Below are 22224 nucleotides of genomic sequence, written 5' to 3' on the forward strand. Positions count from 1 at the left end.
TTGTGGGCTCTCTTTAGCGAGCACACGCTTGTTGTCCTCAATTTATATTTATTACGCCACTTTTTTGGCATCCTACTACTTCCACATTCTTTGAGCTAGAAATGTTGTTCAAACTTCAACTTGTTCAGCTTTATGCAGTTATTATTGCTTGCACTTTTATATTTACCCATTTTAGTAACTTTCTGAGATAAAAAAAAAAAGAAAAAGTTTCCCAGTGGATTCCTCTGGGAATCAGACCGTGTTTAGAAACGGGTTGATCAGGACATCTCGCTATCCGTGTCCCCGCTGAAGTAGTACCTCACCGGGGGCCCAGCCAACTGCTCTTCCCCGTCGACCTCCGGGGCATATGACACAGACAAGTCCACGTAGCGCTGCTCCGTCGACGGCTTGACCAGTTTGTGCATTGTGAGTTTGAGCTTCTTGCCGAATCCGGGCAAAGTGGGAGGCACATAGATCATCTTGGGACCGTTAAACACCAAGGTGGGCTCGAGGCCGTACTTCTCCCTCACTGCGTTTATGAAGTCGGAGAGGGTGAGGTCCTCATGACCGTGGATAGTCCAGCGGTCCCAAAGGGAGAAGTAAACGTTGTCCCTGATGAGCTGCCTCTTGACGGCAGCGGGCTCCGTGAACACAACCACAGGGATGGCCAGGTTGAAGAAACAGTTCCTGAAGGATTCAAACTCGTAGCCTCCAACCACCTTTATCAGCTCCAGAGACACCAGTCCGGCGACCATGGCTGTCGCCGTGGCGATGGCAGGGATGATCTTGCCCGCGATGAGCTTGGTCTTGAGGCGGTCGGCCGCCTCGATGGCGTACATCCTGGCCCTCAGAGCCGACGCCGAGGCGATAAAGTCTATGTGGCCGTTGCTGTCGTCGTCCTTCTCAAACTGCAGTGGGGTCATCTGTAACATCTCTGGCGTGACTTTAGCAGCGAGGGCTTCCTCTAGCTGCGTGATAGCCTGCTCTTCCACTTCACTGCTGTGCAACGTTTCCACTACTTGATCAGACTTTGTCATGGTTTCATCTGTTACTATCATTCTTTCAGAAGGCTGATATGGTGGAATCTGGACATCACTGAGAATCCTGGCTATCGTCGCTTCTGTAAGATCCTTCTCTGAGTAGGGAATGCTGTAGATTCCCGCAACGAGCCGTGCTGTGCTGACAACAAAACCCAGGTGAACTGAGTCTTTCAAGTCAAATTCAATAGGCAACGGAGGTCGTTTAGGGGACTGCCAAAACAGACTTCCATCTTTTAAACGGGTGTCCATGGGGAACGTGTGCAACAGCTGCAGTGCCTTTCTCTTGAAATACTTCTCAAACTTGAGGCGGGCCAGAGTGACACACTGCTCCCACTGACTAGGTCGCCTGCCTAACAGCTTAATGACTTGGAAAGCTTTGTCCACACTCTCCCTTGCTCTCATCTTCTGTAGCACAGCTTCAGGTGAGGAGTGGTCCTGCCAAAATAGGTTATACATGGAGGGCTTGAGGGCAAACATGTTGTCAAACTTGTCTTTAGCCCACTGGATGGTGTGCTCTATAACCGCGGGGAAGGACTTGAGAGTGCACATGGGGAACTCCTCCTCTGGGGGATCTTTATGACTGTTGTAGGACTGTGTCAGGTTCGGCACGATGATTTCAGTGTGTCCTTTGGTGCCCATGGTGCCAGAGTCCAGCAGAGGCTTATGGTTGGTCACACAACGACTATCTACGTGTTCGCGCGCTGACACGTTGTCTAGCGCCGCGACCACCAACTGCAGGCGTGAGTAGAAGGAGTCACTGTAGATGCCCTCGGTCTCCGCACACACCTTGTTGAGCTGAGCGTCCACCTGCAGCTCCGGGTTGATCTCCAGGGTGGCCTCAGCCGCCGTGGTGCTCTTGGGTTTCTGTATGTGATGCGGCCTGAAAAGAAACTGTCGGTTCAGGTTCGACTTCTCTATCAGATCTGGATCCGTGATGCACACCTCTCCCGAACACTTGGCCAAGCCCACGCCGAGCAGGGCAAAGTTCTTCAGCATCTCACAGCCAATAGCCCCGCAGCCAACCATGAAGACCTTGAGCTCATGCAGCTTCAGGCACATGGATTCGCCGACGCAGGCCCGCAGTCTGTCGTAGCGGTCACCCCTAGGAGCAAACTCCTCGGCAGGGAGAGACTGAAGGGGCTGTACGACCTCAATGGCGTCCAGGTAAAACCACTGCTGCAGGGGGGTGAACTTCCCCGTGAGAGCCTTGAGGACCTCCTGACTGGCCAGGCCTCCTATGGCTGCCGCTAGAGGAGGGAGGAGTCCCCTCGCTGTCCTGGAGAGGCAGCGCACCAACTCGGCATTCACTGGAGCTTTGTCCTTGATCTTTGTATTTACTTCTTCCTCGGCAAGCTTCACCAAAACCTCAGCGTCCTGTAAACACCCGGTGTTGGGCAGTCTGCTTTGTTGCTCTTGGAAAGCGTCCAGGGCCAGCATGGCGGCATGGATCTGCAGTGGGGCCTCTGGCTTACTGAAGTCTGGGATCAGCAGTTGGGGATCGCACAGCTGCTTCTCCATTGTCTCAAAGCTGTAGGTTTGGGGAGTTTTCACAAGGACAAAGGACCCTCCATGGGCATACGATTGCAGATGGGAGGTGTCCCCGATTGAAAAACTGTCTGGCGAAAGGACTGTGACCTGCCTTGTCGTGCAGTTGAGTTCCTCCATGCCATTGATCTCTCTGAAGGAGACACTCTGGCCCGTCTCCAGGCCGTGGGTGCGATTTTCCATGCAGGTCACAACTCCGGGGTTGTCCTGAGTGACGCTTTGGATGAACACAGCTTTAGGCTCCTCTCCCGTGGAGTCCGACACCTCAAACCCATCTCCGAAATCACAGAACAGCCGAGCGCAAATCCCATAGGCATCACAGCCAATGAATCGGATGGGAGGCTGTTGCGAGTGGCAGAACTCGTTCACTCTCTTCTGCAGGCTCAGTCTGGCTTCGGTCAGAATCACACACTGGTATCTTGTGAGGAAACCGAGGTCGGTACTGTCATCCAGAGCAGAGGAAGACATGTCCACGTGGACATATGGGTTCAACTCCGCTACCCGAGGCAAGACTGCCTCCACTCTTTCCCTCTGGCTCTCCACATCCTGTTGGCGGATGAAGAAGTTGGAGCCCAGATCACTGGTCTCACACTGCTTGGTGTCATGGAGGGTAACAGCCTTCACGCCAGCCAACACGATGTTTTTGGCCATCTCTACTCCCACTCCTCCCATTCCACTGAGAAACACAGAGGACCGGGCCATCTGTTGCATTGCACCATCTCCTAGAACATAGCGCTGGCGGCTGTAGAGAGAGTCATCAATCTCCATTGAGTCTTCTGCCATGTTGGGAGCGAATGATGGAGTCAATAACAAGATCCAATAGAATAACAACAACTGAACAAAGATCAGATGTGAACCTGGATCAAACTCACCAAATCTTTTATAATCTGCATTTCTACCAAACGCATCATGACGTGCGTTGATGATGTCACCTGCCTCAGATCCCTGTGATTGGCTGTTGTCAACTTGATTAACAATCAGCTCATCATCATAATACTTGGAGGTCAGGTCATACTGATGTCAGTACTATCACATGGGATTTCCATATATGGGCATTGAAGGGACATAGACAGACACACTCAGACAAACAAAATACACATATTTTTGTGGATTTACAGATAGCCACCGATGAAACAAATCTCCTATTGGGAACTCCCTTGGGTCATCTGTGATACACACAGCAAGTTTGTTGATCAGTTGGACGGTTCTCGAGATACACAAAGGACTCACTCACTCGATCACAGAGATTCTGTGCATTTCTAGATACCTGCTGTACTAGTGCAGCACCCATCAGAATATTTGGTTGGAGCCAGTCTATGACGTGAGTCATCTATGATGTCAGTCAAATATAATATGACATCAGTCATCCATGGGATAATAAATAATCTATCTAGGCCTATCTATATCAGTCAACTAGAAAGATGCAATTCTGGGAAAGTTTAAGTGTGGTTGCCCTGACGCGAGTAACAAGGAATCCTCTGGGAAATGTATTCTGTCTTACCATTTGTCCCGTTCATGCCCATGAATGGGACAAGTTGTCCCGTGACAAGGACTGTTCTTGTCCCTATTTGAGCGGTGCTAACCATTCTGTCCTTGTCCCTTTGATGCCCATACTGTATATGGAGATCCCTGATGTCATCAATATTAAGCCCATATCTTGGAATTCCCATATGGACATACTGTGTCAGTCTCATGTGGTCTATGACATCAGACATCTATGATGTCAGTCATCTCAATATTTGGGAAAGGTTTAATTTTTGCATTTTCCCATTCAAGTCAAAGGAGAAAATGTATTCATATATGAATGAATTCATTATATGAATTAAACTATTTTACTATCTCTTCCAATGAAGCTGGTCGATTTTACTTATGGCCCAAGTGCATGCCAACAACACTGTGGGGGGAGTAGTGCGGTAAAATAAAAGTTTATCCGGAAAGATGGAAAGAAAAAATAAATTAAGTCGGAAAAGTACATTGAGAACAAAATCAACTGTACCTGTTTTCAGATTACTAAAATATGACTAACTAACTAACTAAATTACATTTTATTCAAAAGACTATGAATAAAACTAAATCAATGTCCTATCAAAATCAACACTGCTGCCAACCTGCTCCACCCCAGGTCGCCGTCTCTCCGGCTGTCCTTTGTCTCTCCAGATGTCACCACACTCTTCGAGGTCGTCATCCAGTTTCTGGTCATCACTGGTACTCCCACTACTGGGTTTTCAGTAAATTAAACATCATCCAACACCTAACATCATGCCAACATCAAATTCTTGTCAACGCATGCACAATCTTTATGAATTCCCTTTCATTCAGTTTGACTCGGTTCCACAGATAAATATTATGAAAACAACTCACAACAACCTCGCATCGTGAGCTTGTAGATCGGTTATTTTCAAAATGTTTTCCTCTTTCTTTGTAAAAATGTTTGACCATTTGTATAGTGTAGTTTGTTGGTTACTTTTGACATAGTCATTTTATTTTCCTTTTAGAGCCGAGGTATTAAAGTCCTTACATTTTTCCATTTTTATGAAATGTGCAGATGCCTTCATACACTTATACTGTATGTTGGTTTGTTTACCGTTGAGTGAGAAAACAATGTTGCACATTGAGATAATCATCTGGGGTCCCCCAAAACAATTTGGAGGTCCCGACCCCCAGTTTGGGAAGCACTTGCCATAGTCTTGATGACCTTTCAGCCATGTGCAAAGGCTAAAATGTAATTTAGATATGTGGACAGCCAGGTTTGTAGACCTGACGTCCTTGTGTATAGTTTCAATGTACAGATGCATTATTATTTTTTAATTATACTGTTTACACCAATGATACGTTCTCAGTTTACCTATGATCTTAGATGATTATTTCTATGCTATTTCAATTCAATACAATATTATATAAAATATTGCCAATATGCCAATTTTCATTGATATTGTTACAGCAGTCCAGTGTTTAACATTTCAAATGTCCATATCGTTTTATCAGCTCAATATTGCAATAGATTTTCATGCCACGTTGTGACCTGAATGTTTTTTTTTTTTTTTTATAGGGCGACTATTTCAACAATCATTTCAAGATGTGCTTAAGGAAATGTGTCTCAGGTTCATGATGTTCCCATTCCAAGTGTTTCTTTCAGAAGGAGGGTGTGTATCCGTATACAATCACATATCATATAGAGGTCGCTGTACCTCCTGATCCACACTCTCCACTCAGTTATTTTCCAACACTGTATTCCACATTGTCAACAAACACTTCTCATTTATTTTAAAGGATTGGGTATAGGTTACAGGTGAGTCTATAGTACATCAAAAAGGGGCTTGTTCCTAATTTGGAGGAGGTGAGTTTACTGTATATAAGACGGCTGTATATGCTGTGCCAATTGTCAGTGAGTTTATCACTGGTCGTTGAGTTTCAGGATGAAGGTTTGTGGTGCTGTGCTGTTTGTTCTCTTCTGCGCGCATTCTTCCCACTGCCCTCGTCTGGACGACCCAGCCAGGCAGCTAACCTACGAGAACCAAGGAATAGAGTTGGAGTTGAGCATCGGCCACGGAACGACAAGGAAACAACGTTTTTTTGGTGAACTATTCCTTTAACATTACCCAATCCTTAAAAAATATATTATAGCCTATATACTGTATATTTGACTTGACTTTCAGCCCTGTATATTTAATTACTTAACGAGTGAAAACAGCTGATATACAAGTATACAAGCTCAACCAAGGTTACCAGAGTCTTGAATTACTTTGTATTTTTGACTGAATCTTTTCAATTTCAGTTAATTATGACGGGGAACGCATTATTACTTTAACCATTATTTTATGCTTTAACTAAAAAAAATAGCAGATATACAAGCTCACAGCACGCACCGAGTGCCACGCTGCGAGTGCCACGCTGCAAGCTTGTAAATCTGCTATTTTTTGACAAACATGTACATTTTTGTACAGTGTAAGTCTTTGAATATTTTTGACCCAATTCTATGAATATCCTCAAAATCGTTCTAAGGTTTTTTTTGTTTTGTTTTTTTTAACGCATGTTTCTACGTCAGTGGTGTCAAGGACCCCTAGAATTATATGTATTCGACGTCTCAAAATATAATGTATCAGGGACCCCCTCGCAGAACTGTCCCTCCCCCCCAGAAGCAAATATTTGAGTTCCAAATGTTCAAAGATTTGCACAAATGTTCATGATTAAAAAAATAAAATAAAAAAATAGCAGATCTGCAAGCTGGCACCATGTCACTTGGTGCCGCGCTGTGAGCTTGTATATCTACAATTTGTATATCTTCAACCTATCTTCATATAATTGGTCCTAATGCTCATTACAAGACATTTCTTGTCTAGTGTGTCTGGACTGTGGGCAGTTCATAACCCACCTACTGTACCACACCAGTGACATCATTGATGGGGAATACTAATAGAAACTGTTAGCATGCTATAATGGAAGCCAATGTTCTCACAATAAAATAATAATAATAAAAAAAAGTAGTGTCGATGTAGCTAGCTACTTTTGCCCTGTAGATTGTAGTGTAACTTGCTGGAAATGTTTAGTCAAATGGTTTGTCCGCAAGTGTCTTTCCAAGTTCCCTATATCTTCACCATCAGGTTGCTTCCCACAGACAATGAAAACAGCACAGCACAGCACAGTCATTAACAATTTAGGCATTTAGCAGACGCTTTTATCCAAAGCAATTTACAGCAAGGACAGCAGGTAACGCATCAATACATCAACATCAATACATCAAATGCATAGAAATAGTAATCTAAAAAAACATAGGTAGACCTTAGACGTAGAACCTAGTCAGTATATAAAATCAAAACATCAAAGCTAACACTAGCTTCCATGTACAATATAGGATGCCAAGTCGAAAATGGCCTGACATCGGTCTATATGAAAAATGCTATCTAAATGACATGTATGGTCATTGAGGGTAGGCAAGTGCAATGGGAAGTGCTAAGGACTAAGGTGGAGTCTGAAGAGGTGAGTAAAAACAAAACAAAAAAACAACAACGCTGTTGTGTCCGCAAGTCACTGACAGTATGAATGCATATATAACTTAGAACATTGAGAGACATGTAGTGTGACAAGTTGTTCATCACTCCGAGCATAAATTGGCCTTTAGAGATCCACCTCATACACAGGCGGTCTCCTTCCTCTTCCTGATGCTTCAGTACCTCCTTGTACATCTATCTCTGCATACTGGTGGTATTCTGTATCTTCACAGGGTCCAGCAGCTTCAGCATCAGAACCAGCAACGTTACAATAAACTATCTCAACGTTACCCCGCCCTACAGTATAATAAACCACCCCAGTGTTATGCGCTCCTGCACGACGCCCCCTGGTGACCTGGAGAAACACAGCATCACACACCTTTAATGTACAGGATCAGATGTGTCTCAAATACAAAACCGTGTAACTGCTTCATTTCCCTTCTAGTCTTATATCGAATAAATATGTGTAATTACCTTCCAGAGACGATAGAGACCATAGATTATTACAATCAACAGCACCAGCACTATGACTATACATTTGATGATGTTGGGTGTCAGATGAGAAGCTGTGAGAGATGTTAGAACATCAAACATCATGTTATTCTGCATTTGATAGGACTATGCTAAACATTTCTTATTTCATGTCATAAGTGTTTGATTGAGTTTCATATTATGAATTGAAGAGTCCATACCTGTGACAGTGATAGAGAGGACCTCGCTCTTAGAGGAGAAGTTATGATTAAAAACATAAATGTGATAAGTACAGCTGTAGTTTCCGTGGTGGGTGTGGTTTGCTGCAGGAAAGAGGAAGTTGGCAAACAGGGAGTTGTCAGAGTGACTGACAGCTGGCTGGATGCGGTTGTGTGTTGTCGTGTAGGATGTGCTGTAGTTCCCTTGCTGTGTGTGATCTTCTGCAGGAAACAAGAAGGCGTCAGAGTGATTGGCAGCTGTCTGGGTGTAGTTTTGTGTTGTGTAATTGAATCCATGAGTTGTGTGGGATTCAGTGGGGCTTTGTGTTGTGTGGGATTCATTGGGGCTTTGTGTAGTGTGGGATCCAGTGGGGTTGTGTGTTGGGTTGGATTCAGTGGGGTTGTGTGTTGGGTTGGATTCAGTGGGGTTGTGTGTTGGGTTGGATTCAGTGGGGTTGTGCGTTGGGTTGGATTCAGTGGGGTTGTGCGTTGGGTTGGATTCAGTGGGGTTGTGCGTTGGGTTGAATCTAGTGGGGTTGTGTGTTGGGTTGGATTCAGTGGGGTTGTGCGTTGGGTTGAATCTAGTGGGGTTGTGCGTTGGGTTGAATCTAGTGGGGTTGTGCGTTGGGTTGAATCTAGTGGGGTTGTGCGTTGGGTTGAATCTAGTGGGGTTGTGCGTTGGGTTGGATTCAGTTGGATTGTGTGTTGGGTTGGATCCAGTGGGGTCTGCAGCAGGAAACAGTAAGTTGTCAAAGTGATTGACAGCTGGCTGGGTGTAGGAGTGTGTCGTGTTGGATCCAGTGAAGGTGAGTTGGAAGGATCCTCCTGGGTACTGTGGCTGGATAGAGCAGATGATTTTGAAGCTGGAACCCTCGATCACCCGCAGCTGCTGCTGCTGCTGCTGGCCCTCAGAAACCTTTATGGAGTTTACAAAGGTGATGATTGGCTTAAACAGCAGATCTGTAACAAGACAGGTAATTGGGCTGATTTATAAACACACGCAGAGAAAAATAGATCTGTGTTAAGTTAGAGATGTCCAATTATTTGAAACCAAAATCACAGAAATCCCTCTAACAAAAACAAAGAGAGAACATGTTCACCGCGCGGCAATGCTGGAAAAATAGAACAACGGCGTATCGGCACGGCAGGCGAGGCGGCAGACCCGCGTCTGACGCCGCCGGTGTGGGTTAGTTCATGGAAAATAATAGGGCTGTATTTTTTGACGCGCCGCTTCCGCACCACCTCCGCGTCCGGTGTTTGTTCTCCTTCACTTGCCAATTCTTAAGACCTTCAAACAGTGTATGTGGAGTAAGCTAATGTTTCTTGCTATTTCAAAAAAGGAACAGTGCAATTTTTCCTGTGACCAGGCTGCAAATAGACAGATGGACGTACGGACAGATTATAGAATGCAATTACATTGTGTGTGCCGTTTCAACTCTTCAGTATTTTCTGCTATTTTCCTGCAAATGCATTTTTTCCACAGGTTTCTTTCCGTTTTGCCTTTCTAATTTTTATGGAGAATGTGTGAGTGTATTTTTGCAGAAACCTGCCAATGTCAAGAAACCACTCCATTTCCATTGAAAGCATGCAGAATCCACCTAGATTTAAACTTTGAAGTCAGAGAAGGTCCTAAAAATAGCAAAAATAGCTGATCTACAAGCTCAATGTTCTGCAAATCCCCTGAAAATCTACTGACATGCCAATGGCAGGATGTGTGAAGTTTTGAAATGGCACATCTGTATGCCATTACCTGAACATATCACCTCCAGTCTGGCAGTGGAATTACCAGATTCCTTTGTTCCACACTCCCTTAGTGAAGACTCAGACCCAACACAGGATGATGAAATCCACCAAACAAGTTCATGTGTAGAGCCATAAGTCCTTTCTCTTGAAACAGCGGAGCCACAGTCCAGTTGTCTACACACTACAGATGATGACTTCAGGTTCCAGTCAGACCAACCATCCACTGGTCTCCACTCTCCTTGGTGATTCATCTGCAGTATACCAATACAGTTACTGGTTCCTCCCACCAACCTGATATCACCATACTCTGTACAGAGACAAGAGAATAAACAGTAACAATTAATAATGCTTTCATTATGAAATAATAATCCAACCCAAAAGTGTTTGTCTTTTACCTGAACAGGTGAGTCGAACAGTCTTTTCAGGTGAGCTGTTGTTTCTAGTTGAGTTTGAGGTTCCACAGTCTAGGAGAAGAGACTCATTACCTGCACACTGGAACTCTTCGGTCCACATTGGAGCGTTCACTTCTCCATATATCGCCCCCTGGAAGACTGAAGGAGCCCCACAGCCAAGCTGCCTACAGACCACCTCTGCATCCTGCTGATCAAAGTCACCTTCATACACTGAGACCCACGACTGATTAGACTTAACCTCCACTCTGCCTGAACACAAACTAGTCCCATTTATCAACCTCACAGACTCTGGAGAGAGAGAGAGAGAGAGCGATAGAGAGAGAGAGAGCGAGAGAGAGATTTCAAGTCATACACTGGCTGATGATTTAAACTTAAATGGAAACAAAACATGGCTCAGATGGTTCCATTGATCAGGTGACAGTGTTTCCCACGGCTTTGTTAAACACTGTAAATATTACTATAGTTAAAGCAGTTTGTTACCTGAACAGATCACCTCCAGTAAGTAGAAGGAAGTAGCTGACATCTTTCTTCCACACTCCTTCAGCGAAGACTCAGACCCAACACAAGAAGACGTAATCCTCCAGGCCGTTTTATGTGTAGAACCAGAACTCCTTTCTGTTGAAACAGCAGAGCCACAGTCCAGCTCTCTACACACTACAGATGATGAGTTCAGGTTCCAGTCAGACCAACCATCCACTGGTCTCCACTCTCCCACGTGTTTCAACTCCAATATGCCAGTACAATAACTGGTTCCTCCCACCAACCTGACATCACTAGACTCTGTACAGAGACAAGAGAACAAAGAGTACACATTATTATTACTTTCATTATGACAATAATAAAATAAAAAATAAAAAAGTGTCTTGCCTTTTACCTGAGCAGGTGAGTCTAATAGTCTTGTCAGGTAAGCTGGTGTTTCTAGTTGAGGTTGAGGTTTCACAGTTCAGGAGAGAAGATTCAATACCTGCACACTGGAACTCTTCGGTCCACATTGGAGCCTTGACATCTCCATAGAGCGCCCCCTGAAGGACTGAAGGAGCTCCACAGCCAAGCTCCCTACAGACCACCTCTGCATCCTGCTGGTCAAAGTCACCTTGAAACACTGAGACCCACGAACGATTAGACTTCACCTCCACTCTGCCTGAACACAAACTAGTTTCATTCACCAACCTCACTGACTCTGGAGAGAGAGAGAGAGAGAGAGAGAGAGAGAGAGAGAGAGAGAGAGAGAGAGAGAGAGAGAGAGAGAGAGAGAGAGAGAGAGAGAGAGAGAGAGACAGAGAGAGAGAGAGAGAGAGAGAGAGAGAGAGAGAGAGAGAGACTACATGAGTGCATTATGGATTTAAATGGAAATCTTAAAGACATAAGATTCAAGTTAATTTAGAGAACCCCTAAACACACAGGGAGAAAGGTTGTTAGTTCATAAAATAAAGAGGAACAATAGAACCAACTGAAAAACAATACTAATCATCATCATCATCATCATCATCATATCTCTAGAGAGTTTATAGCAGAGCAAAGGTATCCACAGGTCCCTACAAACAAATGCACGCTGCTAGAGTAACGGATGGACAGGAAGACACATACCCAAAGAGATGCAGAGGGCAATAAGTCAATAGACAGATGGACAGACAGATGGACAGATTAAACAAGAGAATTAAAAGATTGTTGTCGTTGTTCAAGTCATTGTTGAGTTACCTGAACAGATCACTGTGGGTCTGCCTGTAATCAGACCTTTCCGTGTGATATGAGAAGTCTCCATTATGACACAATCGCTCAGTGAAGACTCGGAACCAGCACAGTAAGGTGTAATCCTCCATACAGGTTCATGTGTATAACCAGAACTCCTTTCTGTTGAAACAGCAGAGCCACAGTCCAGCTGTCTACACACTACAGATGATGACTTCAGGTTCCAGTGAAACCCACCATCCACTGGTCTCCACTCTCCCTGGTGTTCCATCTCCAGTGTACCAGTACAGTTACTGGTTCCTCCCACCAACCTGATATCATCAACCACTGTAAAGAGTCGAGAGCGAAAACATTTAAAGAATAACAGTAAATGTATTATATTAAAATATGAATTCAAACAAAAGGTTGGTTTGCCTTTTACCTGAGCAGGTGAGTCGAACAGCCTTGTCAGGTGAGGTGGTGTTTCTAGTTGAGTTTGAGGTTTCACAGTTCAGGAGAGCAGACTCATTACCTGAACATTGGAACTCTTCGGTCCACATTGGAGGCTTGCCTGCTCCATAGACTGTCCCCTGGGAGACTGAAAGAACCCCACAGCCAATCTCTCTGCAGACCACCTCTGCATCCTGCTGGTCAAAGTCACCTTCACACACTGAGACCCACGACTGATTAGACTTCACCTCCACTCTGCCTGAACACAAACTAGTCGCATTAACCAGCCTCACAGACTCTGTAGAGAGAGAGAGAGAGATTATTATGAGAGAGCCTGAGAGGAAGAAAGATAATGTGTGAATCCAGGTGAACGGACCTGGCTATAGTCACATGATCAGGAAAATATAAAAGTGTAGTCCCTTCCAGTACAGACTGGGCCATTTTGACTCTACTGCACACACAGTGGTGTAAAGTAACTGCAGATCATGCAACCAGGCACTACACCGTTCCCTCTGCATTTCTTTATGCATCTATGTGATTGTTTATCTTGTTTATATACAGTTGTTTGTTGTTTACTCTGCTTATTCCGATCTCACATGTACATCGCTCTGGATAAGCCAATGTCTAGGAACTGCTAAATGCCTACACTGTAAATTGTAAATGTGGACTTCAAATGAACAAACATTGTATATTTTAAAACCATGTTTATGATCACACAACGTTTACATTGTTGCATTCATTGTTTTACCTGAACAGTTGACCTTCAGTGTGAGAGTGGAGTCATAAGACTTTACTGGTCCACACTCCATCAGTGAGGACTCAGTGCCGATACAGGTAGATGGAATCATCCATCCAGCTTCACGTGTAGAACTAGAAGTAAATTCTGTTGAAACAGCAGAGCCACAGTCCAGCTGTCTACACACTACAGATGATGACATCATGTTCCAATCAAACCAAGCCAGCACTGGTCTCCACTCTCCCTGGTGTTTCATCTCCAGTCTACCATTACAGTTACTGGTTCCTCCCCCCAACCTGACATCATCAGAATCTGTACAGAGAGTAATAAACTTCATTTCCAAGAACAGGAAAAATATAATCTCTACTGGGTTTTAATTATTTCATCTTAGTTTACCTGTTGAGTTGTGTGTTGGTTTATGGAGAGCTGAGGAGAAAAATATTAATACAGTTACAGTCTCACTGTAACAGAGAGCCACTGTCTGTCTGTCTGTCTGTCTGCCTGGCTAGCTGTCTTTCTGGCTGTCTGCTGGCTGTCATAAATGTAAGGTACATACAATTTACGACCTCTTTCTGTTGTATAATTTATGCTTCCCCAAGGTACCATCTTCGCCAAGTACAATATCTCCTTCAATTGCTATGCAGACAGTGTTCAAATCTACCTTCCCCTCACAGCCAACACAAATGACTCCCTTCTCCCACTACTCATTTGCCTTAGTGAAGTCAAAGCCTGGATAGCCATAAACGTCTTAAACCTAAAGGACAGTAAACCAGAAATAATATTCTTTGGTCAAAACTCAGTCCCAACCACCAACATCCTCGGTTCCGTCAATGCCAACATCTGTCCATCAGTCAAAAATCAAACCTCGGTTCGAAGTGAAGCGGTGAACTTTTATTCTATGTGTTCTAGAGCTATGAACTCTGTGATCTATAGATTCTTCCAATTCTGAATGAATGAATGATTTTATCTGGAGGGCCGAATTGTCATGTGAAGCTTGAACAATCCTCAAAGTATGGTCTCATTGGACATTTTTAATCATCCAATCATCAGACCGGGACGGACGTTACACACATATTCTGGATGTACGGGACAGATAAAACCTGTTCATTCTGGACTGGAATGGCCATATATGGACATGAACGGGACACACATGGGACACACACAGGACACACATGTACAGGACAGACAAAACCTGTTCATTCTGGACTGGAATGACCATATATGGACATGAACGGGACACATAAAGCCACTCCTTGGAAGCGGCTTCCACCGCTTCAAGAATCTTGGTGTCATCCTGGATAGTAATTTCTCACTTAACTACTAGTCAAAGTTAAACCATACCTCCCCCCTAAACGATTGGAAATGGCCATACACGCTTTTATCTCATCGAGGCTAGATTACTGTAACTCTTTATACATGGGTATTGAACAGTCGGCACTCAGGCGCCTGCAGTTGGTGCAAATTGCGGCTGCCCGCCTCCTCACAGGCACAAAAAAGTGGGAGCACATTTATTCTCTGTGGCTTTTATAATGTTGTTTACGGTAATTTTCCTTGTTTTTTATCTCGCCTTATTTGTTTAAATGTTCTTCTTTACACCCTGTGACTGTTATACAGGTTTTGTTGTGCATTGGTGCCTCTATGTACAGCGCTTTGGGCAATTGTAATTCGATTTGATTTGATTTGATTTGATAAGCAGAATATAATTATTATAATGCAGGGATTTTCTTTAATGTGTTATTATAAAATGTATTGTTATAAAACATGTGTGGAGTAGGCCTACACATAAATAATAACTGTAATCTCTTTAAACACAGTAATACTAATAAATCATGAATATTTATTTAATTTTCAGTCTCTACTCACAACAATCAGCAGGTTCATCTGTCCTGTCCCCACAGTGATCTACTGTGTCACATTTCCACGAGAATGGAATGCACGTGTCATTCTGACAAACAAACTGAAGGGAGAGACAGAGGTTTATGTTTAGTATCAAAAGCAGGAAAAAAGGGAATATCCGCACTCTCTGGAGTAGTTTCTTGTAGATTTATTAAATCATTATTTCACAGCATCTCACCGAATAGACGGACCGGTTTCGGCCGTGTGGCCTTCCTCAGCGTCTCTAAACTGAACTTCCCTGGGCGGAAGTGACATATAAAGATGAGCTGCAATCAAGTGCAGCTGAGTCTCATCAGGAAATGACATCATGTGTTTACATTCTCTTTTTTTTAAAGTTTTTAAACAGTGAGTAGAAAATAGAAAACATTACATCATGCAGTTTCCACAAAGAATCCAATAATTTCAAAAAAATAAATAAACAAATTACAAAAAGCAGTTCAGTAATAATTCCTCATTCAATCCCTTAGGAAACTCAGTATTGAGTGTATGGATCCAAAAAGCTTCCCTTTGGAGCAGCAACTGGTCTCTATCCCCACCTCTTTTTAAAGGGCTAACTGTCTCTATACCTTGAAATCTGAGAGTACAAATGTCATGTTTAGTAGTATTAAAATGCCTGGCTATCGGAGACTTTTCATCCTTGTTTCTGATGTTGCTTTTATGTTCTATAATTCTTGTTTTCAGCTCTCTTTTAGTTTTGCCAACGTAACAGAAACCACAAGGGCATTTCAATAGGTATACCACATATTTAGTCTTACAGGTTATTCTTCCTTTTACCTTGATTTTTTTACCTGTATGTGGATGTGTTATCGTCTCTCCAGTAATCATAGCATTACAGTTAGTGCAACTTTTACAAGGGAAATTTCCTGAAGGTAAAGTAGATAAAAAGTGTTTAGGTTGTATAGAGATGTCATTGTTTATTAATTTGTCACTTAGATTCTTAGCCCTCCTATTTGCAAAAATAGGGGGAGTCGGAAAAGCAGGTCCTACCTCAGGATCGCTCGACAGAATATGCCAGTGTTTCTTGACTATTTGTCTAATAGGCTGAGTCATAGGAGAAAACGTGGTAGTCATGACTATGGGCTGTTTTTTCAAAACGAAAGGTTTGGGGACAAGGAGACCTGTTCTCTCTAAGGGATTAACTTTTGACTTGCTTGTAGTTAAAATGTGTTCATTAAACCCTCTTTCTCTGAACCTACTGCACATCTCCGTAGCCTGACTTTCAAATTCAAATTCAGTGTTACAGATTCTCTTCAGTCTTAACAATTGGCTATACGGTAACCCTCTTTTCAAACCAGCAGGGTGATAACTGGAAAAGTGTAGATAGTTATTACGGTCAGTTTTCTTCCTGTACACCGTAGTTTGGATACCTGTAGTCGATTTTTTTAACACACACATCTAGGAAAGGCACAGTTTCTTGACTGGCTTCCAGAGTAAATTTTATAGAAGGTAACCTTGAATTAATATAAACCATGAACTCGTTCAGCATCTCAGCCGAACCATCAAACACAAAGAAAATGTCATCAATGTACCTACACCAGCCTTTTATATGGGCTCTATAAGGGTTATCTTTATACACATAATCTTCTTCAAATTTCCCCATGAAAAGATTTGCATAATTGGGAGAAAACGGACTTCCCATTGAAACACCTTGTTGTTGGAGATAAAACTCATTCTCAAATTTAAAATAATTCTTTGTAAGGACCACATTGGCCAGGTCAATAATAAAATCAGTAGGTGGAGACTGAGTCTCTCGTTTCTCCATGTAATATCTGAGGGCTTCTAAACCTTCTTGATGAGGCACATTTGTATAAAGGCTGGTAACGTCCATCGTACATATAAACTCTGCATCTGAAATAGTTCCAATAGATTCCAATTTATTTAAAAAGTCAGAAGTATCTTTTGTATAGGAGGGTAACTTGATCACTGAATCTTTGATATGAAAATCGATATACTGAGAAATAGGTTCAGTCAATGATCCGATCCCTGCCACTATGGGGCGCCCTGGGACCGGTGGCACACAGCTCTTGTGTATTTTGGGCAAAGTATATAAAATGGGTCGCACTGGGTGTTCCTTTAGCATAAATTTGTATTCATCTTTAGATATAATTTGGTCAGATAAAGCTTTGTCTAGCATAGTCTTAATTTCTTGAGAGAAACGAATAGTGGGATCACAGGTTAACATCATATAATGCACAGTATTGCTCAATTGTCTGTTTATTTACACAATATAAGATGGTCGGTCTTGCAAAACAATTGCACCCCCTTTGTCTGCTTTACGAATCACTATGGATTGATCATTAGAAAGATCTTTTAAGGCTAACGTCTCTTGAGATGACAAGTTAGAATGACAGTGATTGGTAGAGTCTAAAGGCGAGAGTAAAGAAAACACATCTTGGTCAACCAACCTACAGAAAGTATTGACAGAAGCGTTAAATACATGGGGAACAAATTTACTCTTGGGTTTAAATGTCTTAATCACATCTCTGGTCGGTTCTTCTGTTCTCCCCAGTTGAGGAGAGAGAGGTGGGTTAGTAGTAGTATTACCCTTGTTGAAAAATGCTTTCAGTTTCAAAGTTCTGAAGAATTTAAACAGAGACCAACGCGACGGGGAGGTAAGGGACGTACGCGGGTCAAGAAAGCCAACACAGAAGAAGACTTTTCCAACGTAATCAATTTGTCTAGTAGACAGTTGAACCCTAATGAATTGACAGTCCTTTCTAAAGGTTTATCATTCGTGCCGTCTAAAAAGGCGGATCCTTTCAATACTAAGGTGGAACTGTTTAAATTCTTCAGAACTTTGAAACTGAAAGCATTTTTCAACAAGGGTAATACTACTACTAACCCACCTCTCTCTCCTCAACTGGGGAGAACAGAAGAACCGACCAGAGATGTGATTAAGACATTTAAACCCAAGAGTAAATTTGTTCCCCATGTATTTAACGCTTCTGTCAATACTTTCTGTAGGTTGGTTGACCAAGATGTGTTTTCTTTACTCTCGCCTTTAGACTCTACCAATCACTGTCATTCTAACTTGTCATCTCAAGAGACGTTAGCCTTAAAAGATCTTTCTAATGATCAATCCATAGTGATTCGTAAAGCAGACAAAGGGGGTGCAATTGTTTTGCAAGACCGAGCATCTTATATTGTGGAAATAAACAGACAATTGAGCAATACTGTGCATTATATGATGTTAACCTGTGATCCCACTATTCGTTTCTCTCAAGAAATTAAGACTATGCTAGACAAAGCTTTATCTGACCAAATTATATCTAAAGATGAATACAAATTTATGCTAAAGGAACACCCAGTGCGACCCATTTTATATACTTTGCCCAAAATACACAAGAGCTGTGTGCCACCGGTCCCAGGGCGCCCCATAGTGGCAGGGATCGGATCATTGACTGAACCTATTTCTCAGTATATCGATTTTCATATCAAAGATTCAGTGATCAAGTTACCCTCCTATACAAAAGATACTTCTGACTTTTTAAATAAATTGGAATCTATTGGAACTATTTCAGATGCAGAGTTTATATGTACGATGGACGTTACCAGCCTTTATACAAATGTGCCTCATCAAGAAGGTTTAGAAGCCCTCAGATATTACATGGAGAAACGAGAGACTCAGTCTCCACCTACTGATTTTATTATTGACCTGGCCAATGTGGTCCTTACAAAGAATTATTTTAAATTTGAGAATGAGTTTTATCTCCAACAACAAGGTGTTTCAATGGGAAGTCCGTTTTCTCCCAATTATGCAAATCTTTTCATGGGGAAATTTGAAGAAGATTATGTGTATAAAGATAACCCTTATAGAGCCCATATAAAAGGCTGGTGTAGGTACATTGATGACATTTTCTTTGTGTTTGATGGTTCGGCTGAGATGCTGAACGAGTTCATGGTTTATATTAATTCAAGGTTACCTTCTATAAAATTTACTCTGGAAGCCAGTCAAGAAACTGTGCCTTTCCTAGATGTGTGTGTTAAAAAATCGACTACAGGTATCCAAACTACGGTGTACAGGAAGAAAACTGACCGTAATAACTATCTACACTTTTCCAGTTATCACCCTGCTGGTTTGAAAAGAGGGTTACCGTATAGCCAATTGTTAAGACTGAAGAGAATCTGTAACACTGAATTTGAATTTGAAAGTCAGGCTACGGAGATGTGCAGTAGGTTCAGAGAAAGAGGGTTTAATGAACACATTTTAACTACAAGCAAGTCAAAAGTTAATCCCTTAGAGAGAACAGGTCTCCTTGTCCCCAAACCTTTCGTTTTGAAAAAACAGCCCATAGTCATGACTACCACGTTTTCTCCTATGACTCAGCCTATTAGACAAATAGTCAAGAAACACTGGCATATTCTGTCGAGCGATCCTGAGGTAGGACCTGCTTTTCCGACTCCCCCTATTTTTGCAAATAGGAGGGCTAAGAATCTAAGTGACAAATTAATAAACAATGACATCTCTATACAACCTAAACACTTTTTATCTACTTTACCTTCAGGAAATTTCCCTTGTAAAAGTTGCACTAACTGTAATGCTATGATTACTGGAGAGACGATAACACATCCACATACAGGTAAAAAAATCAAGGTAAAAGGAAGAATAACCTGTAAGACTAAATATGTGGTATACCTATTGAAATGCCCTTGTGGTTTCTGTTACGTTGGCAAAACTAAAAGAGAGCTGAAAACAAGAATTATAGAACATAAAAGCAACATCAGAAACAAGGATGAAAAGTCTCCGATAGCCAGGCATTTTAATACTACTAAACATGACATTTGTACTCTCAGATTTCAAGGTATAGAGACAGTTAGCCCTTTAAAAAGAGGTGGGGATAGAGACCAGTTGCTGCTCCAAAGGGAAGCTTTTTGGATCCATACACTCAATACTGAGTTTCCTAAGGGATTGAATGAGGAATTATTACTGAACTGCTTTTTGTAATTTGTTTATTTATTTTTTTGAAATTATTGGATTCTTTGTGGAAACTGCATGATGTAATGTTTTCTATTTTCTACTCACTGTTTAAAAACTTTTAAAAAAAGAGAATGTAAACACATGATGTCATTTCCTGATGAGACTCAGCTGCACTTGATTGCAGCTCATCTTTATATGTCACTTCCGCCCAGGGAAGTTCAGTTTAGAGACGCTGAGGAAGGCCACACGGCCGAAACCGGTCCGTCTATTCGGTGAGATGCTGTGAAATAATGATTTAATAAATCTACAAGAAACTACTCCAGAGAGTGCGGATATTCCCTTTTTTCCTGTTACTTAATTGAATCCTGCACCCAGTAAACTAAAAGACTTTATTACTCTCGCAGAGAGCGCGTCATCTCCAGACGGTTTTGTACCGACTAGGAGATTTGTCCTAGTATCAAAAGCAGACATGAGACATATAGGCCCCTATTATGTATCTTAATTACCGGTCTTATGTCTTAACTTAACACATCTACTGCCAAACACGAGTTTCCAGAGATATGGCCCAATGTCTCCCATTGACAGAACTCAGGAAACCCTTGTGCATAATAGTGCATAATAGGGCCATAGAGAGTAACACAAGTGAAGCTGAGGTGAATCACCTGGCTGCCAGTGCAGCTGGACATGCACTGCTTGTTGTCAGCTTTCAAGTAGAAGTCTGTGGGACAGAGACACTTGTAGCCTCCTCCAGGTGAGAGCAGACACAAGTTACTGCAGCCTCCATTGTTGGTCTGACATGGATGACCAGACACTGCAGGGTGGAGAAAACATGCACACATTCAATGAATATGAGAACACACAAATGTTACAACAAGTACTTTATTAAGCTTTTTGTGACTAAAGCACAACAATGTGTCAAAATCATAAGTCTGGGCCGTCCTGGAGAGCTAGGGTAGCGGTCCAGGCACCTAGGCTGCTGATGCAGCTTGACAGTGTGTCGCGGGTTTGATTAAAATGCCTATGATGCAAGCAAGCAAGTAAGCTTGGCTGTAACGTCACACTCAGATTATGGATGCCAGGTTAACAATATAACACTTTCCAAGTAACACACAATAAATAGAAGTAATAAAACAGCATGAAGAGTAATATTGAGTGTTGTATACAGTAGGTTGTACAGACCCTCTGGTTGTCGATAGGGGTGGTACATGTGGATGTCAGATGGTCTGTTCAGGTTGCTGATGAGACTGATCTTGTTGGTTCCCTGAGTCTTGTTGGCCCTGTAGATGGAGCCGTCTCTGATAATGTTTCTCTCTGTCCAGTAGATATGATCCTCAAACAGAGTAATAGCCCAGACGTTGTCCTGACTCACAACTACTGTACATATGCACAAAACCAAAAGAGTAGGACTATAAAACAAATGAACTATACAGTGAAGTATACAGAAGTAAATATTTCTTACACTACTCATGGGGGAAAAGATGCTAAAACCATTCTTGCAGACACTCAGATGTGGTAATTAAACAAAAAAATAAATACATAGAAATCTTGCCAATTTCAGTATGTTAAGTTTGATTACATAGTCAAATAATCTAGTGAGATAACACTACATTTAGACAAAAGAGTATAGACACACTTGTATGTACTGCGTGTGTGTGTGTGTGTGTGTGTGTGTGTGTGTGTGTGTGTGTGTGTGTGTGTGTGTGTGTGTGTGTGTGTGTGTGTGTGTGTGTGTGTGTGTGTGCCTAGTCCACAGAGTGTTGTGGTGCGTCTAGTGCAGTAGTTAGAGGGAAGGTTGCATGTTTACTTCCCACCAGCTTGCTAACCTCTCGCTTTCAGACACTGTCGCTGGCTAGCCCTTGTGGTGAACGGAGAAGCCATCTCTTGCCAGTACACAGCCTCTCCATCAACAAGACTCCTGCCAGGCCTCCGCGTGGCGACGCACGGATACCGGGCCTTGCGGCCCAGGAACTAACATGGCAGGGGATCTCAGAGCTGCAGTGGTCTCCAGAGGTCAGTTGCGCAGGCCCATGTAGTGGACACGCCCTGGCACTGACCAACCACTGCCCCGCTGCCCAGGAAGACAAAGGCTAGGGGAGCACACCCTGAAAGAAAAGCAACGTGTCTGGGTCCCTTTGCCACAGGATTCCACCCTCTCAAAG

General features: G+C 42.7%; 2 protein-coding genes across 2 annotated transcripts; both read right to left on the reverse strand.

Moving 5' to 3' along the window:
- Window positions 1-257: 257 nt before the first annotated feature.
- On the reverse strand, window positions 258-3347 carry LOC308282102 (ubiquitin-like modifier-activating enzyme 6; the record flags this gene model as incomplete). The annotated part of the gene is made up of 1 exon (XM_080722446.1): window positions 258-3347. One exon carries the CDS (start codon window positions 3345-3347, stop codon window positions 258-260), a length of 3090 nt encoding a protein of 1029 aa, XP_080578572.1.
- Window positions 3348-8048: 4701 nt separating this feature from the next.
- On the reverse strand, window positions 8049-20768 carry LOC308281393 (scavenger receptor cysteine-rich type 1 protein M130-like). The gene is made up of 11 exons (XM_080721562.1): window positions 20728-20768; window positions 15115-15208; window positions 13648-13677; window positions 13264-13563; window positions 12508-12813; window positions 12096-12413; window positions 11272-11577; window positions 10878-11177; window positions 10380-10685; window positions 9992-10291; window positions 8049-9201 (listed from the first exon to the last, which is right to left on the reverse strand). The coding sequence occupies exons 1-11, from the start codon at window positions 20749-20751 to the stop codon at window positions 8192-8194; spliced, it is 3294 nt and encodes a 1097-aa protein (XP_080577688.1). The 5' UTR covers window positions 20752-20768; the 3' UTR covers window positions 8049-8191.
- Window positions 20769-22224: the final 1456 nt, after the last annotated feature.

Source organism: Nannobrachium achirus (assembly GCF_963921795.1).
Source record: "Nannobrachium achirus genome assembly, chromosome: 3".
NCBI classification, from domain to species: Eukaryota; Metazoa; Chordata; class Actinopteri; order Myctophiformes; family Myctophidae; genus Nannobrachium; species Nannobrachium achirus.

What these genes read in the sequence shown, in the direction of transcription:
- LOC308281393 (XM_080721562.1), bottom strand. Translation starts at nt 20,751, where the DNA reads ATGTCCAGCTGCACTGGCAGCCAG. An exon ending in ACCCACAGTGATCTGTTCAG is followed by an intron (nt 11,578 to 12,095) that starts GTAACTCAACAA and finishes CTCTCTCTCCAG; the next exon opens with AGTCAGTGAGGTTGGTGAAT. An exon ending in ACTGGAGGTGATATGTTCAG is followed by an intron (nt 9,202 to 9,991) that starts GTAATGGCATAC and finishes GTCTTGTTACAG; the next exon opens with ATCTGCTGTTTAAGCCAATC.